Source organism: Hemicordylus capensis, chromosome 4 (assembly GCF_027244095.1).
Source record: "Hemicordylus capensis ecotype Gifberg chromosome 4, rHemCap1.1.pri, whole genome shotgun sequence".
In the NCBI taxonomy this organism is placed as follows: domain Eukaryota; kingdom Metazoa; phylum Chordata; class Lepidosauria; order Squamata; family Cordylidae; genus Hemicordylus; species Hemicordylus capensis.
Genome location: NC_069660.1, coordinates 130,174,057 through 130,193,008, shown reverse-complemented (window position 1 = coordinate 130,193,008; position 18,952 = coordinate 130,174,057). Strand labels below are relative to the sequence as shown.

General features: G+C 41.2%; 1 protein-coding gene across 3 annotated transcripts in view; it reads left to right on the top strand.

The window, feature by feature from the left end:
• The window catches only part of FNBP1L (formin binding protein 1 like), a 108,524-nt gene extending 91,760 nt beyond the window's left edge, over positions 1 to 16,764 (top strand). Inside the window, exons 11-17 of one of the 3 annotated variants that reach the window (XM_053244766.1) lie at positions 3,581 to 3,595; positions 8,671 to 8,780; positions 9,071 to 9,203; positions 9,892 to 9,986; positions 11,553 to 11,698; positions 12,482 to 12,640; positions 14,527 to 16,764. In XM_053244766.1, coding sequence (XP_053100741.1) covers positions 3,581 to 3,595; positions 8,671 to 8,780; positions 9,071 to 9,203; positions 9,892 to 9,986; positions 11,553 to 11,698; positions 12,482 to 12,640; positions 14,527 to 14,534 — 666 coding nt within the window. In that variant the 3' untranslated portion in view covers positions 14,535 to 16,764. Of the gene's footprint in view, positions 1 to 3,580; positions 3,596 to 8,670; positions 8,781 to 9,070; positions 9,204 to 9,891; positions 9,987 to 11,552; positions 11,699 to 12,481 lie in introns of all 3 variants that reach the window. The other 2 variants (XM_053244765.1, XM_053244767.1) reach the window with 2 other exon arrangements.
• The last annotated feature ends 2,188 nt before the right edge of the window (positions 16,765 to 18,952 follow it).

The following is an 18,952-nucleotide window of genomic DNA, read 5'->3' as shown; positions in this document are numbered from 1 at the left end:
TTTTCCCTGGCACACCCAGGAGAAATATATGTAGCGATAATAAATATAGCTGCCTGTTCTGTTTTTGTTTTGTTTTTAATTAATGGAAAGGAGCAAAGGGAAAAAATCTAGCTGATATGATTTGGCAGAACTCAAATGGCAGCATAACATAGCAAGCCAGACAGATGAACAGATATTTTTGTTGCATGCTTACTACTTTTTTTTTTAAAAAAGTCCAAACATTTACTTTTAAGGAGTTTTTAATGATTGTTTCATATGACAGTGAGACAAAAATACTCTGAGGGCTGGTTCAAATATTGATCCTGGTGGCAAGTTCCTGGGTGTGGGTGAAGCTTAGAAAGTCATACATGAGCTTACTATGTGAATGGCGTCCAAGTGGGTTGTGTGTCCATATAGATGTGTGCATGATTTCCAGCATCTTTCTACCCGCTTTTTGATGTTAAGGAAGGCTATAGAAATCAGGCAAAGGCTTGTGCTTCTCCAGGACTCTATCCCACAGAAGAGCTTACTGCTGGGCAAAATGTCTGAACACATTCTGTGGAATCCAGCACAAGCTGTGGAAATGTAAATTCAGCTGGTGACAATTTGGAGCTCTGCTACCAGTCCCCTATACCACACAACAACCTGCTGCTAAAAGCCTTGTGTGCTCATGTAGTGATCCACAAACCCTCCTGAATCCATGGCCACATGGCAAACCAATTTTGATACGGACATACTTTCAGGGATTAGTGTTAGGATAGAGAGTAACTTCTTGCAAATGTTCTTTTGTGTTCTAGAATCCCAGTTCTAAAGATTTTGTATTGGTTCATCAGCCTAGTGTTGGGTGTGTGTGTGTGTGTGTGTGTGTGTGTGTGTGTGTGTGTGTGTAAAATACAAGAAGCAGTGAAGAAAGTACAAAACAGAATTCCTCAATATTTCCAGAAATTCTCCAGGACTAGGAAAACTGAATTTTAGATCCCGCTTCTCATCAGCTGCGGTGGCACAGCGGGGAAGCAGCTTGCCAAGGGAGTAAGAGGCTGCTGGTTTGAATCCTCGCTGGTGTGCTTCCCAGACTGTGCCTAGTAAATATATATTTGTAGTCACCTATATCGGACAGCAGCGATATAGGACGGTGTTGGAGGCGGATGCTCACTTCAGTGACAAAGGCATCATCTCATACTGTGCTGGAGAAAGGCAATGGTAAACCATTCCAAGAAAACCACATGGCTCTGTGGTCGCCAGGAGTCGACACTGACTCGACAGCACAATCTTTCCTTTTCCTTTTCACATTTTCTTACTCTGTGTTTGGAACAATGTGTTGCAGCGGGGGAGGTTTCACTAGTCTTAACTCATTGGATTAGAATCGCTGACCTTTCCTCACTAAAAAAAAGCCTTTCCCCCTAGTCTGTTGTAGATTCTTGCTTAAGCTTATGAGATCACCTGGCATAGTGAGTGTGTGTGTGTGTGTTTATACACACACACCCTTTCAACTTTGCAGTGCCTGGACTGTATGAACCCAAATTGGGTACAGCTGTAGGGACACTTCAACAGCATAGTTTGTAATGATGTCATCCACCACGATTCAAGATGGCGGACACGTGAACCTTTGAGGCACAAGTGGGCTGATTTGTGGACAGTCTAACCAATTTGAACAGATTTCGAATAGCTGTAGTGAGTGACACATAGGGACAGTTCAACAGCATCGTTTGTGATGTCGTCCACCCCAATTCAAGATGGCAGATATGTGAACGTTTAAGGCTGAAGTGGGCTAACTTGTGAGGATGGTAATTATCAATTAAGATTATGGTAAAAGGAAAGTAGGCAGAGTAGTTCTTAGCAGAGCAAAAACTGTTCTTAAAAAAAACCCAAAAAACAAAAAAACTAGAACTGTCCCTTTTCATCCCAGTATAGCATCCCTCCCACAGCTATTGCTGGTGGCTGCCTTGACTCTGATTTTAGACTGTGGGTCCTTTTTGGTGTGGGAACCATCCCCCCACCCCCTTTTTGCTGTGTAAACCTGGCTAGTGAAATGCTTCTGGGAAACCTGTAGCAGGGCACAAAGATAACTGCTGTCCCTTAATGCTTGCCTCTGTTCCATTTAGTCATCATGGCTAATAGCCATTGATAGGCCTGATACTCTCCATGAATTTATCTTATCGCTGTTTAAAAGCCACCTAAGCTCGTGACCATCTTCATGTCCTGAGGTGAACCCCATAAAGTGATGAGGATGAGGTACTGTGTTGCATAAAGTCGTGTGAATGTGTGATCATGTCCTGTTCTTGGTAGAGATGATCCCACAGTAGCTTATCTAGCCTCAGTGGCTTGTTTGTCTTTGTTCTCTCTCAGTGGAGAGGAGGAAACCTCTCCAAACATAAATTGTGGTTAAGAGTGTTAGCTCTAAATCGGATATTGCATTTGCCATGTGCTCACTGGGAGACCTTAGGTAACTGCTCTCTCTCAATTTCAGTCCTGCTATGGGGATTTTAATTCTGACCTACCATACAGATTTGTTGTATGGATTACTAAAATATTGTATATGAAGTGCTTTGGACACTATAAAGCAGGCCTGCTCAACTTTGGCCCTCCTGCAGATGTTGGCCTACAATTCCCATAATCCCTGGCTATTGGCCACTGTAGCTATAGATTATGGCAGCTGTAGTCCCAAAAACAGCTGGGGGGGCCTAAGTTGATCAGGCCTGCTATAAAGGGTTGTTTATCAAGCACAAGAGGGATTTGAATTTAAAATCATTGTGATTATTCTTTTACACTTTTTCTGTTTCAAAATAAATAAGATCCTCCTTCCCCCCCCCACATTCTTTTTATGAAAAAAATATTCATATACTTTTATATATGAAAAATCTTTTAAATGAAATTATTGTCCCTGTGGCACCCCCTGTAACTTCCTGCTGGACCCACCTCTGGGTCCCTGGAAGGTAGTGCATTGACCAGTGAGAGGGAAGAAAGGGCAGTGGTAGCATGGACGCCTCCTACCCCTGCTGCCTTCTCTCAGCACCCTCCATTTGGGCTGTTTGATAGCCATGACCGATGTCTGCCCTGGCCAACCCCTGGAGCCAGCCCTGTCTGGGTTTTGTGCAAGTTTTCCCATTTTGCTTTCTGGGCTTAGGTAAATGAGAGCTTGCTTAGAGACTGTTTGTAGTAGACCAGACCATTGCCATCATCAAATCCTGCTGCTTTGTGTAGTGTTCCTGTGCGCTTTGTTTTCTATGTAGAAATAAGTGTATTTAAGCTTTTATACCTTTAAATAGCAAGATTAAACTTTGCATTTTGCAGGCCTCTGTCCTTTGGCTTGAACCAGTTCCCCTTTATCTGAATCAGTACATGCCAAAGCTGTGCATTCTGCAGTATTTTAGCTGATAGTTAAAGTGTTCAGAACCTTATAAAGTATTAAGGTTGTAGTACTATGTACACTTACTTAGGAGTAAGCCCCACTGAACTCAGTGGGACTTATTTTCAAGTAAACATGCATAGGATTAGCCTGTAAAAAGAGTAGATATATTTATATTTAAAAATCTTCCTAAGTAATGGTTGGTAGCATGCAAATAATTTCCTGTTTCTTTCTGTTTTCAACTGAACTGGTCAGTGGTCGGGGAAGACGGTAAGGCCTGTGTGCTGATCTGCTGTATTTTATTGAAGTCGTATCCATCACATAGTTGCATTGAGTCAATTGTTAAAATATGTTTCCGGTCACTTTGTCAGTCTGTCTCATTATCATTTGTGCTTGGTGTGAACAAAAGAAACTTCTGATTTGGCACACAGTACTTAATGGAGATCTCTCGTTGATAAAGTAGCTCAACCTATAGATGGAGATGTTTTCCTATGCTGACCCTATACAATGAAAGACAGAAGGACAAGACCCTCCGATCCAGAGTTATATTTGAGCTCCAGTTTATACACATAGTGCACGAGCCAGCTCCATAGAGGCATTTCTTCTGTGCACTCCTAGAACTGTCTCAGCTATTGAAGGATGGGCAAGTGAGAACTATCTTAGCATCTAGAAACTTGTACTTTAGAAAAGATGTCTATAGTCTTTGATACTAGTAATAAAAGGCTTGCTGGTTTAGAATATCACATCACAACTTTTATTAACATCTGATTAGAAAAAAAATATGGCAAAGTGCTGGATTGGGAAGGATTTTTCTTAATGTTCTCTCCTACAAGCAAGGTAGGTTGATTATATGGAATAGTCATAACAAATGAATATTCTGTGTTTGAAGCTTGGTCAAAAAGGTAGTTTCAAACTTCCAGTCTGTTAGTAAAATCTGAGTCACTTTTCTGTTTACATCACTTGCTGGTTACAATAAATAGGATTTGATCTTAAAACATGTTTTAAACAGATGGAAAACAGAATCAAGGTGATCTGACCTCAACATGTGGTAATTAAAGTGAAATATTGACAAGTGTCACGATGTATTAAGGCTTTCTTGGTTTCTCTAAAAATGGGTATCATCCAGCCATCATAATGCTATGTAGCTTTCAGCCACATTTTAGTCTGTCAGTTAGTAATGTTTCTACAATTAGCTGCACCATCTAATGGCGCAGTAGGAAATGACTTGACTAGTAAGCCAGAGGTTGCCGGTTCGAATCCCCACAGGTATGTTTCTCAGACTATGGGAAATACCCATATCAGGCAGCAGCAATATAGGAAGATGCTGAAAGGCATCATCTCATACAGCGCGGGAGATGGCCATGGTAAACCCCTCCTGTATTCTACCAAAGAAAAACCACAGGGCTCTGTGGTCGCCAGGAGTCGACACTGACTCGACAACACACTTTACCTTTACAGTTGCTTGAGGTGACTGAGGATAAAGAAAAATAGGTGTGGATTTGAAGTATACTTCCTTGTACCTTTAGACTAGATAAAGAATTGCATTTAAGAGTAAGTATTGAATAAAGTATGAGAAAGCAGTTCTTTCTTTTTAGCAGTTCTTTCTGTTATTTCTTGGATGACAGAAACTGTATCTCTTATGCCTCAGCAGTTTTAATCAATATACAAGAAAACTGCATAGTTTTTCACTTAAAAAGCATTATTTATATAGGAACCTCCTAGTTCAACACACTGAACAATCTATATTTTTAAGGAGTACTTACCGCATCATTGCTGATGTGAAAAGGAAATGAGCTTGAGATTTGGAAAAAGATTAACTTAATAGGCTTTATTGTTTTACAGTCCTTTGAAGCAGCTTCTCTAAGCAGATGGCAAACCTTAAACACACACAGCCTTCTAAAATCCTGTTTTTTGCTTGTAATTATTGGTTGGTGCTTTAGTTAACTTATTAAATTGTTAATCACATGTGCTCAAGTAGGTGGATATGTTAGTCTTTGTAACAGCTTGTTTATTGCTCAGAACTTGCTAATTATGGTCCACAACCAACCAGTGTTGAATGTAATAGAAGCTGCTTGTATTGACTTCATTGAAAGCAATATTAGGATGTGTTTGCATAGGTAAAGTAAATTGTAGTATCTAAACATTTATCCTTCAGACATACATGATTAGTCCAAGTACATTGGTCTCTGGCCAGTTCAGTGCGGGTAAGCCAAAAGAATTTGGATAGTCCCATTTCCCATGAGTATGCACCATCGTTTTTACATGGTATCGAAGCAACTCACACAAGAACTGGTGACTCCTGACCCATTGGCTTCATGCATACTTCATGGTTCTTTTGGTGTGTCCTGTGACAACATGCCAGAATGAATTATCTTGAGGGTAGCATATAGATCCTACTTGGATGACTTTCAAAACATTTTGGGATAGTCTTATAGCTCTTTCTTTGACAGAATGTTCTGCATGCACATACTAAAGACTTCGACCAGATACATTGCCTGTCATCCCTTAAGACAAAGGGATCTTCTTGAACCACAGACGGTGTAAATTTTAAATAACGCCATGTACTACATCCTAACTTTAAAGAAGAAATTATGTAACCTATTTTGGTTTAATTTAGCCGTACCTGTTTAGCCTTCCAGTTGGAAGAAACAAAGAGATTCTGGTGAGTGGTGTAAATTTCCTGTCTCTGGACGAATACTCCACCACCTCCACAGCTCCTCTCATGTTCAAGAATTGAAGGGTGCGGGGAGGGTTCTCATGCTGAGCACGGGCTGTTGCCCTAATAAGTGGGTCTCTGGAGGCTTGTTAAGGAGATGCGAGTTATATGCAAGGGGGAAGTAAACGGAATTGTAACGTGTGCTTCTGCTTCTATTTTGTAAAGTGCTTTATGGTCATTATTGTTTCTCACCAGGTCTGCCCATTTAATTTCATTGACAAATGAGAGAATTAGGTAAACCACAATTTCACAAAATGTGAATTTATTAAATGAACTAATGGCCTGGTGCAGACATAATGTTGGCTCCCACTGTGTGCAGCTAGCTTATCAGGAGCTAACCTTTGGAATGCCTGCTTAATCTTCATAGCCCTTCTCTGGAGCAAATTGCCCTCCTCCTCATTCACGGCTGAATAGTTTGTCAGCAAAGATACTAACTGCTGTTTAATCTAGCTGGGGTGGAGCTTCTGTTGGTAGGTGGGATACAACCTCTTCAGGATGGGACTGCTTTGGCCTTTAAGGACCAGGGCTCTTTGATCTGCCCCGTGCTTTAGAGGCCTACCTTGCATGGATGGCTGAAGCACTTATGCTGTGCACCAACTATGACCATTTCTGGACAGAGGCAGCCTGGTCATGGTTATATATGCCCTAGTAACATCCAGGCTTGATGATTGTTGTGCATGTGCCCCTAAATTTTATTTTTGATAGTTTAAATGGTTCAAAATGTAGCAGTTAGGCTGTTGACTAGTATAGGTTATATGAGTTGAACCTCACTAGTGTTAAAACAACTTCACTTTTTCCAAGCACAGTTGAAGGTGCTGGTCTTAAACCTATAAGGCCATATATGGCTTGAGAAAAGATAATCAGCTCCTGTATAAGCCTGCTTGTGCTAGTGCTGTTCTAGTTGTGTGTATTGTGGTGTTCTTGTAAGCTTCCTCATTTTTGGAGAGGTGGGGAAGAAATTGATTCAAATAAATACTGCAAGATCCAAAACACATTTAAGCTGGTGGTTCAAAGTCTAGGTAAAAGGTTTCTGAACCTTTAATGTTGGTGTTGATGTGTGACTGAACCACAATTAAAGGGAAGAAGTATCTTGCTCCAGGGAGGGGCTGGGAGAAGAGAGCAAACATTTCTCAGGCTACTTTCCAACTTGCTCCCTGCAGGGAGTCAGCATTATGTCGTGGGCCAGTCTAATGCCTTTTGGATGCATGCTGCACCCAAAGGTTTAGGGAACCCAAGACACATCCAGGAATGATTTCTTCCCCAAAGAACTTGCAGAATTGTTAGAATTTGAAGGTTACCCCTCGACCATTTAGTCAAATATCTTGTCTTAAGACAAGAATCCCTGCACTCATTGGACGAGTCAGAGATGCATTAGGATCTTTTTAATCAGATCTTGCTTAAACTTCCTGTTCTCTAACTGAAGCCTATTAATCCCCACCCCCCGTTGCCAGTACCATAATAAGAATATTATGGCAACATTTAATATATTGTGGACTGTTTTCAGCCTTGTGTATCTTCTCTTCAAAACCTTCAACTTTTCCCTTGGTTTCAGAGTTTCTTATTGGAATTTGCCAGTGCAATTCTGCCTGTCTTTGGGACTGTCCTACCTTCCTCTAGAAATTGCACTCCTCTTTCCCCCTCCATTGTGGAATGCAAAAGCACCCCTTGTGCTGCCTTGTTCTGAGCACTTTCTGATGCAAGCAGAGTAGCCCACTGCATTCTGTTGTGACCCTTTGGTGGTCACCGTTTCCGAATGGCTGCTTTGCATTCTCGTTGTGCATTCCAACCTTGATCACCTCTTCTGAACAACTCGTATGCATGCTTGGTAAGTTGTCGTAACCACGCTAGGATAAATGGAACTTATCACTGTACCGACTTGATGCCTTACAGCAATTAAAATCATGCGCTGTTAAATCTTACAGTGTTCATACCATGTGTCTGTCAAAGAAGCCCAAAATGATAGAATCTTGTGGCACCTTTAAAGACGAATGTATTTGTTGTGGCATAAACCTTTGTGGACAAGAGCCTACAGTATCAGAAGAAGCTTTGTTTGCTGTAGCAGGCAAGCATGGCTACTCTTCTAGAACTCACACTAAACTTATATCTGCTTATTCCATAACTAGATCATGTGCTTAGTTCATATTAAACTGGTTGTCCACCATAATGTCTCGAGGCTTTTCAAGCAAGTAAGCCAACTATCCTTTCATTTTAGGGTTTCTTTTTAAATGGCTTGTAGTTTTGTTTGCTGAACTATATTATACTGCTGAATAATGCCATATTGTGTTTATTCTAGATCTCCGATATATAATTTGTTTTCTTCCAAATCTAATTTTCTCCTAAGCAAATTGCTGTCCTTCAAGATCATGTAATACACGAAACTGCGTATTAACTGTAACCTAGTAAAACCCTCAACTTGAGCAAAGATTGAATAACTAGTGTTAGGCCACACATTCAGTCTGAGATGTGCCTTTTTTGGAGCCATGATTTGCAGCACTGTTATGCAAAAGTTCCATTCTGCTTCTTCACTCACTGAACAATGGCTGTTGGTTATGTGTGAGCTGCCAGTGCAACTAAGTAAGGGAGAGCTGCATTTCCTAATGTATAAGGGTGGCATTTCATTTTGTTTCAGGGTCCTGCACAAGAAGATTTCAGCCATCTGCCCCCAGAACAAAGGCGGAAGAAGTTGCAGCAGCGGATTGATGAACTCAACAGAGAACTACAAAAAGAGACAGATCAAAAGTAATTTTTTGTTGTATTTGCCGCTTGTCCTTAACCTCTTTTCTGTCTCTTTCTGAGCATCCCTTATTTAAGAAACCTCTGCATCAAAAGCTAGTTTGTCTTAAATGTGTGCTTTCATCTGTCTCCTAAAAATGTGTGCCTCTTTTTAGTTATCTCCTGTGTTTGTGCAACACAGTTTCCTCCCAGAACAGTACAAGACAGGAGGCTGAGGTTCATTGCTTTTCCTTTTCCTTGCAGCAATTATTTTCTAATTCTTGTTTGTAATAATTCTGTATGTATTTCTCCTATAGAGATGCACTCATCAAAATGAAAGATGTGTATGAGAAAAATCCACAAATGGGTGATCCAAGCAGCCTTCAGCCAAAACTGGCTGAAACAATGAACAACATGGACCGTCTCCGGATGGAAATTCACAAGAATGAGGTTAACATTTATTAACCCATTTCCCTGGGTGGTGTTCCAAAAGAGGGCTAGTTCAAGGTTTCAGCAATCCCTAGACCAGAGAGCATCCTGAACCCCAAAGGGGTATTCGTATGGATATGGGGAAAGCTTTGTTGCAACTACCTCCATGTTTCAGTCAGCTAGGTCTAATGATTGAATCTGGTTTGAGAGAGGAGTCGTCCATGGAAATCTCATGGACAGCTTTGCCTACAAGATTCTTCATTGAAATAGGGCATGTTTGGCTGTTCTCTGCAGAGCAGAGAGTGAAGTGACTGTTTGCTAGAAAATGTGTTGGTGGATTCAGTTTTCTCCATTAGCTATGGTAGTATGACTAGATTTGAGAAAATTGTGCGCTTATAGGAATCGCTTCAAATGGAGGGACTTCCAGAACAGTTAGGTAGGTTAAAGGAATTTGAAGCCGTGGCACATGGGACTTGCAGTGAATGTGAAGCTAGCAACAATAATTTAGAAGAGAACTCAGTTTCAAGAACAGTTCAGATGTATATTTCTTTTATTTTGAACATATTGGGGGTTTAGTAGCTAAGAATTACTGTGGCTGCGTAGTGACATGGAAATTCAGTATTTAGTTTGGACTGAATATGTGTGGTGATCATTGGTGTTGGGTGATCTCTTCTCTCCGTCCCCCCTCCTGCCGCCCCCCTCTCTCCAGGCCTGGCTCTCTGAAGTTGAAGGTAAAGTAGCAGCAAGAGGAGACCGAAGACACAGCAGCGACATCAACCATCTTGTAACCCAAGGAAGAGAGAGGTCACTATTTCAAACTTTTGCTGTGTGTGTTTGTGGGTTTCTAAACCCAGCTGCCTCTGGGTCTATCTGGAATTGAGTGCACACAAAGTTTACAAAGTTTGTCTTCCCTGCCCACCGCAACCTCTAGGAACCCTGTTTCATTTGAGTCCCATAGCTTTATGTCTACATCACAATGTTCTGGCAACTGTAGTTGAAGTATTTTCATTACATGGTAGATACAGTATCTTAGGCTGCTCGAGCTAAAAGCAGCATGTGGTATTGCAGATGGGCAAGAGTGCTCACCCACATTAAGACTTGGAGGGAGGGAGGCCTTTTGCACCAAATCCCTCCGCCCCACAGAAATATCTTCCAAAAGCTAGCAGAGGACCTTCTCTGTTATGGCCCCCGTTTTTGTGGGAATTTTGTGCTCAAGGAAAAAAGGGAGTGCCCATTAAATGTCTAGAAGACTTGTAAATACTGTTTTTCCTTTCAGAAAAAGCATTTTTGATAGCCCCCTGTATTAGGAGCGCTATATTTTAGGTGGGCATGGTTTTAATTATAGCATTGCATTTTTCTGTTGATTCGTTTTATGTATAATGTAAACTGTTTGAGGTTACATTTATACGGCTTTCCTTATCACGTATCTTGATAAACAAAAGTACATTTTCTTAATGCTTAGAGGCATTCTGAGGATGAAGAAATGTTAGTTACCTAACCAGTGGTGACTACTGTCCAAGAACCAAATGTGGTGCAAAGGCTCTATCCACCACCTCTGTAGTCTACATCCCTAGTCTCAGCAGCCCGCACCTCAAAGGAATGGGGTGAGATCTTGTTCTAACCAGAGAGAACAAGATCTCACCCCATTCCTTTGAGGTGGGGAGAGGTAGGATGAACAGAGATACTGATCCTTCACCATTAGATTGTGGTTGATAGAGATGGGGCAGGGCAGGAACTTGTGTGAGTCCAGCCAAAGACCCAGGGATCAAATGCTTCTTTTAGAGTGTTGTACTGAAAATTAAAAAAACCCACACATGCGATCTGTACTTTATATAGGTAACAGTTGGAAATAGCCTTGAACACTGCCTATAGATGTACCTATCAGGCTACGGTATAAAAATATGATAAATAGATAACGTCCCTTTTGTCTAGACAGTCTTTGGGGACTATGATTCTTCTCACTTAAAGAATTTTAAGTGGCATTCATGCCATCTTTTTTTCCACTCTATGCCACTCATAGGTATCGTGTACAGGGCAGTGGAGGAGACGATGACAGCACAGTCCTGTTCCAGTCATGTGAAAGAGCAGCTTAAGGCTCTGGTCATCTTCTGATGTGCTAGCCAGATGGCTAGGACCATTCTTCCTGCCTCCAGGGACAAGCCTGTCTATCTTGTGCCTGTATAAGGGTTTCTTCTATGGCTGTATTCATCAGTTACAGAATTAAACTTTATATATTTTGTCAGGTTAGCTTCGGAAAGAAATATGATCTGAAATGATGTCTGCAAGTGTTTGAGGGTTTAAAAACAAATCCTTGAGAAATCCATGCTTTAAGCAGTACAACTGTCCCATGTCTTAACTTTTGCTTCGCAGCCCTGAGGGGAGCTACACAGATGATGCCAACCAAGAAGTCCGAAGCCCGCCACAGCAGCATGGCCATCATGAATTTGACGACGAATTTGAAGATGATGATCCCCTGCCAGCTATAGGACATTGCAAAGCTATCTATCCATTTGATGGTGAGTGTAATTTACAGTTGGGTTGTTGTTTTTTAAGCCGATCTCTGTGGGCAGCATCCAGACCAGTTAATCAAGTCTAAGCACCATTGAAATCAGTGGCTCACCTACTGATGAACAGTCTTCTGTAGGCAGCGCAAACACTGAAATTGCGTGCGAGAGTTGTGTGGCCACGCAGCCATTATTTCCAGTGGCCATATGATCATGCGGCTCCCTCACATGATCTTAGCATTTGCACAAGTGCACGGTTACACAGTGCACATTTGGAAGACACAGCAGCACCCACGGTGCGCAAAACACCTGTGGAATGCTATGTGCTTTGTGAGCCCTTAAGAAAAGTTAGTGCTTGCTGACTGGTCCCATTAATTTCAGTGGGTCTTAGCCTTCACTGACTTCATCCGGATGCTGCTCTGTATCTCTGACAACTTCTTTTCCTTACCTACAAATAATTGCCTGCAGATAAACTATTCTAGCAGCTGGTTTAAGTTCTGGGAAATCATGCCATAAATCATTTTTGTTTAATGGCAGCATAATACTTCTGCGTTGTAACAAAACAAATATGTTAGATTAGAAAAACAGCCATTGGCACGCATTCAGCTTTACAACAAGGGACCAGATTTCTTCTCTGGCTTACGTTGGGAACATATGTTTCACCACACAGATTTGATGTTTCCTCCTGTGAATGGAAAATGTGCTGAGAGAGAGAGAGCTTGTCTTCAATTTATTATTTTATTTAAATCCTGTCAGAGCTGCAAAAATATGTTTTGTGTCCCTAATTTTTCCTAGGTCACAATGAAGGTACCCTGGCAATGAAAGAAGGGGAGGTTCTGTACGTTATAGAGGAAGATAAAGGGGATGGATGGACAAGAGCTCGGAGGCAGAATGGAGAAGAAGGATATGTGCCAACTTCCTACATAGATGTGACTCTAGAGAAAAACAGTAAAGGTGCAGTAACCTATATCTAACCTCCAGTCCATCAACGTATCAGTGAACTTTGCTTAATGAATATTGAAGCGCACAGTTGGATGGAAAGTGCTAGAGTGTTTAATGAATCCTTATTAATTTTATTGTTCACCATGTGAGCTCAAGTTGAGACATCATTACGAAATCTGGAAAAACATCCTTGTTTCAATTGGTTTATTCGCTAGCTTTGGCCAGTGCCATGTCTGTCTGATTTTTCTGCCTTAATCTGCTTGAGGGCCTTTAAGCATTCCCTTGCAATCAATGGTCAGGTCATCCTATTTTATTTGTTTACTTAATTTTTCAATTTTTGTAAGGTTTCTATTTGCTTGAAGATATTTTAAGAGGATCAGCTGATTGTTTTTTAGAGTGTATTGTTTCATCTCCCCCAAACCAGAAATCTATTCCAACTAGCAACTGAAATGAACTGAAAATGAGCCTGTTACAGAGAAGTGGGAAAGCACATCTGCTTTTTCCTTTGTTTTCTGAATGGAAGCCTCTATCTCGCCCTCCTACACCTTGTTTTGCTATCGTGTGTGTGTGTGTGTGTGTGTGTGTGTGTGTGTGTGTGTGTGTGTGTTAAGCAACTTGCAGTCTAGCACAACCAAGCTGCAATTCAAAAAAGATTTTTCTGCTGGAAGAGAGCAAGCAATTGCCTGCACGTAAAGAGCCTTGGAAGATTTCAACCAATGTTTGCAAATAGCCTTGTTCTGTAAATATTTTGTGTGTGTCTTTTATTTTGGGAATCAGGTCTGCATTTTCCTCTTCACAAAAAATAAGAAATGTAGAAAGTGTTCAGGAAAGCACACAGCAGGTTGTAAGGGGATTCAGCCTGGTGATTCACTGCTTCTGCTTTCTTTCTGCTTCTTGGAGACCTTGTATGTTTCTGGCCTGCTTCAAATCTTCTAGCACACCACAGTTTGTTGTGATGAAAATATGCTATGGTAAGCCTTGAACTCACATGCTCCCTCTCCCCTTATCCTTTGTGTCCAAAGGAAGAAAGTTTGAAATTTTCCATTTGTGGTTTGTAACAAACCACAATTTTCGGCTGCATCAGAATACAAGGAACTGTGGTTTGTACAAACCATTTCTCCATATTTTGAGGCAACAGGAAACTGGTAAATTGCAAATAGAAACTTTAATCTTCTTTCCCTCATGCATAAAGGAGGAGGATAGAGCTCGTGAGCCTGAGACTCACCATGAAGTGTTCCTGTCACAGTAAACCATGGTTTCCTATAACATCTGAACCAGGCTCCTGTGTTGTTTTCTACTTGGAAGTTTTGTCAAGGTTGTTTTGTTGTTAAAACTTAACTGATGAGTCCACCTTCCACAAATGCTCATGAAAAATTGATTTTGGAAGATGTCTCTTTCTGAAGTGGAGCTAATGTTACACCCTTAGTTTAAAAAAATGTTTGCATACACTCCTATATCTATGGACCACCCCATTCATTTCTGATATAGGAAGCAGATTTGTGTGCATACAGAGTCGTTCCCTTTGTTAAAATGAATAGGCAAACTGTTGCAAAAATCTTTATCTGTACATTGAAGCCCCCATGGATCAGGGTATTAGTCTGATGTGTTATATAACTCAGCTTGTCTAAATGCTGTTACCTTTTCTAGAATCTGTAGGTTTTTGCTTAAGGGGGAGGGAGGAGTGGAAGCTAAGTTGCACTAGTTTGCTCCTGGATGAACTGCTTTCTAGGAAGTACAATACAAAGAACTTGAAAAAGCTCTGTGCCAACATGTATGCATTGGAGAGGATTATCCTCTAACCTTTTCAGATGCATAATTTTTCTTTAAGTGAGCACACTTCTCGCTTTGCAAAGGCCTCTGGTAATTCTCTTCTTCTCTTTTTTCCTCTTGGACTGCAGGTTCCTGAAGCGGGTTTCAGAGAAAATGGGCGAGATGTTGAAGGAGGTTACATGCAGCTGCTTTTGGGGGGAGGGTATTAGGCCCAGCAGGACATGGGGAAAGCCAGTTGCATGAAGGCATGCAGGCATACGTTTCTCACTAACAATGTTCGCATTTCTACATACATTCAAAATTTCTGTGGCAAACTCCAGCTCCATTCCAGCAGAATCAAAGCATCCAATCTGCAAATGCATCCTTTTTGTGGTCCTCCGTTCTGAACAATCCCATTTGCTGTTCACCAGTTGCATTGTGCATTGGCTGTTTCAGGTGCCTCATTTTCATGCCCATTTTTAACTGGCCTTGAGTCAAAGCCATGTCATTGACCAGTCTCTGCCTGTGCCACCTCCATGCTCGCCCTAACCTTCTCCTGCATGTCTAGGTATGTGTCAGGCCTGCCTGCCTAATGTTCTGTATTTCCATAGCTCTTCCTCCTCTTTTCTGCATTTGTAGCAAAAAACCACTTTATGTTTATCTCCAGCACTAAAGTTTTTATTCCAGTTAGTACCCTTTTATGCTGCTATAACTTTTTTTCCCCCTCCATCATGATCATCCTTGCATTCCAGTTCTTTGGCATTATAACTGAAGAGAACTTAACATTCATTTTGATTTGGGAAAAGAAACACATCTCAGTGCTAGGCAACTGAGCCCGGCTTCAGCACCTCAATAACTCCTCATGAGCACTGAAAACCTAGGATAACAGCACAGATTATCCACAGCAAGACAAACGACTGTTTTTCAGAAGTCCAGTGCTTGCCATTCAGATGCTGCCTTAAACGCTCTCGAGTGCCTAAATCGGTTGATTGCCAACACGACCACTTCAGTAGCCCACAAAGGGCTTTGGGTCTCAGTTCTGCCTGACCCTCCTGACTCTTTCTACAGTACTGCAGCTGCTGAGGTAGCCATGGCAGAGGGGTTCTCCAGCTCTGCCAGAACATGGTGCATTGTCAACATTATGCATTGTCAACAAAATACATGTTATGGGTTTTATTTTTCATCGAGGGAATGTTTTTAATAGGATTTTTATGGAGCCTTTTTTCCCTCTCTCCTTGATTGTCTCTCTTATTTTTGGGGTTGGGGAAGGGGAAGACTCCAGTTTCTTATTAACTGAAGTGCTCGTCTGTTTCGAAGTGATGCTTCATTGTAAGGACCAGTTGAAAATTGGAGTGATAACTTTGTAATGATCTATGTGCACTTTTACTTGTAAACATTTGAGATTTGGAAATGTTTACACATGTAAATATAGTTGTCTGCAGCACCCCATATTGCTCATGTTGTTTTGTCTGCCATTTGTGAATTCTGTTAATGAAATAATCTTACATCTAGCTGAATAGGGTAATCTTAGAATGTGGGAAGTAGGAGGGAGGGAGAAACCAGTTAAAGCATCATAAAACCAGCTTTTTACTGTTTGAGGTAAGAGTACAAACATTTTGCTTTTCTATTTGGGGTGGGGGGTGGGGTTGAAGCAATATTTGGACACAGCAGTGCTGGATTCCTTTAGGACTTCTTCAGTGTTATTAGTAAAACTAAATCTGTGTGATTATTGTGTGGAAGTTTTCTTCCTTTTATTATTAAGTGTGCCACTATTACACAGATGACATAGTGTATTTACATTGGGGGCAGTTAAACACTAAAGACTAGATTTTTGGATATCGTAAACAGGGTTATTTATATAATGTGACCTTACGCAGAACTGACAAAACTACATGGTATAGGTTTTGTTTTTGGTTTTTTTAATACAGTCTAGTGGCTCTTTTATTTTGAAGATAAATAGAATGAGAAAATGTTCTCCACATTCCTTTTGGTATTTGGCCAATAGCCCTGTGGATTTTGCCTAACAACCTCTTGGGCTGCTTCTTGTAAGACTTCTTCTTAAAGGACTAACAGTTGTTTCATGCTACTGTTTTTCTAGGACCAGGATTTGATTCCTCAGGAGAATAATCTTTTTCTGTGGTATATAATGCAACCTTATGAGGGTTATTAAACATAAGGGGAGGGAAAAAAATCTTTGTACTTGCACAGCTAGCTAATCTCATTATTCTGAAATTTTGAACATGATGAATTTGTCTGAGTCTTACAACTTTCCAGTAATTTTTAATCTTTTGTGCACGTGTTGATTTTTAAATGTTTAAATGCTTTGTTAAAAATAGTGGTTCTCTTGAGAATATTTTCATGGAATTAAAAACAATCTTTTCATGGTCCTCCTAATTTTTCTTGTCTTCTGTTGCCAGCACAGTAATAAGTATGTTTAAGTACCCTTTTTAACATTAGCTCACTCAAATTGAGAGGGGAACAAATGAAAATTGTTAGCAAGACAAATGTATCTGTTTGTCTCTTTGTTGGTGGGTCTTGTAAAAAATAAACAGATGTAATGCCTGATGCCATGTGTAGAGAGGGGGTGGAGCCACTTGAGTGATTTGTTTATATCAGGGATTCTTAACCTTGGGCCCCCAGTTGTTGTTGGACTACAACTCCCAGAATCCCCAGACATGGCATTTGTGACTAGGGATTCTGGGAGTTGTAGTCCAACAACATCTGGAAGCCCAAGGTTAAGAAACCCTGGTTTATATAATCGATTTACCTTGCAGCCTATTTTTAAAAAAATCCTTTGACTCGGTTCCATTTCAGTTTTATTTGCATGCTTTAGGAGGCTGAAGTGAACTGAGAGGCAAAAGGACTTTAGTAATGAGAGCCTTTTGGTAACAAGCAGCATTGCTGCTCTAGAATGCAGAGGAGCGTAACGTAGAGAATTCCCTGGAAAACACACATCATCTAATTAGTGGTAGTAAAGAATGACGAAACACCCTGGAACTCTTGGCTGTGGTTTCTGTGAAGTGCATATATGTGACTGCACATATCCAGACAAGAGCACTGGAGTCTTCCAGTGCTTCGACAGAGATGGCACTCCAGCCCCTCCCCTTGACCAGTGCTGTCTGCATACATCCCAAGGCTGGGAAAGTGGAGGATCCCTTCCCACTTGGTTCTCTTCTTTGCCATTAGAACAGTAGCAGAAGGGTCCTTCTCAAGTGAGCCTTCTCCACAAACTTGTTCTCCTTTCCACTGTAGTTCCTCTCATTTCTTCCCATGTTCTTTATACTGCTTCTAGTTATATTAAGATTTTTTCCTTTCTGACTTGTGCGCATCTGGCACAGTGGATCTCACTGAAAACACCTCATATAAGTTGTGGGGCTAAAGTCAGATAGGCACAATGCTTGGGGGCAGTCTCCTACTGCAGGATGCACTACTACAATTCCCATCAATTCCAACCGCAGTGACCAATAGTCAGGGATGATGGGAGTTATAGTCCAGCATCTGCAGGAGGGCCAATGTTGTGCAGCCCTGTCCAGTTGGCTTCACAAGCCAAACGACGTATTTCTTGCTACCTGTTTTCTCAGTCTATAGTTTGCTATTCGGGGGAAGGGGGGATGGAAATGGTGCTGGAACTCGATAATTTTGTATGATTTTTTGATGAGAAGCCATTGTTCAAGATACCCTTTTTGAGACAGCAAGGCCTGTTCTTGGAATCGGTGAAGAAAATACTAAATGTGAAAGTGATCCAAAAAGACATGGCATTGTTCTGCTTTATTAACTGGTTAAAGGAAGAGATTCACATTTTCCAGCAGGCTAGTCAGATCAAAACTATGGGCAGTAGGCCACAGTGGAATTAAGTGCCTCTTATTAGGTTTGCTTGTTTGGTCTGCCTAGAGATTCAAGTCATGCTCACCACGATTTCCACAGTAAAGGTAAAGTATGCCATCTTGTCAGTGTTGACTCCTGGTGACCACAGAACCCTGGTACAGGAGAGTACAGGAGAGGTTTACCATTGCCTCCTCCCGTGCAGTATGAGATGATGCCTTTCAGCATCTTCCTATATTACTGCTGCCCAATATAGGTGTTTCCCGTAGTCTGGGAAGCATATCAGCGGGGATTTGAAAGGCAACCTCTGGCTTGCTAGTCATTTCCCTGCTGCACCATTAGTAGTAGTAGTAGGAAAATAGATGTGCCCTTTCCCTAGTTAGTGAGGGATTATTTAGTCATTGGTGGAGAGCTAGTTGAGAAGTTGAGTTGTGGGGAGAGACATGTCTTTGCCTTGCCTCCGAAACAACCCCAAACTGGCATGGGGCTAATGTTTGTATAATTATATAAAGGAGGATGACTACCTCAGTTACTGAAGTTTACTTAAAAGATGGTGAGCTTTTGCAAACATTGCAGAATGAAACCTCTAGACAGGGAAAGCTGTTACAGGGGTAAATAACCAAAAAAATCTTACTTGCTTGCCTGAGCACCTTATTGGTGGAGCATTCTAATATAATGGACAAACCCACTTGGCTTGTGGCCTTCACTCTGTTGCATAGAGGGGCTGACACAGATATCCAAGATAGGTATGTT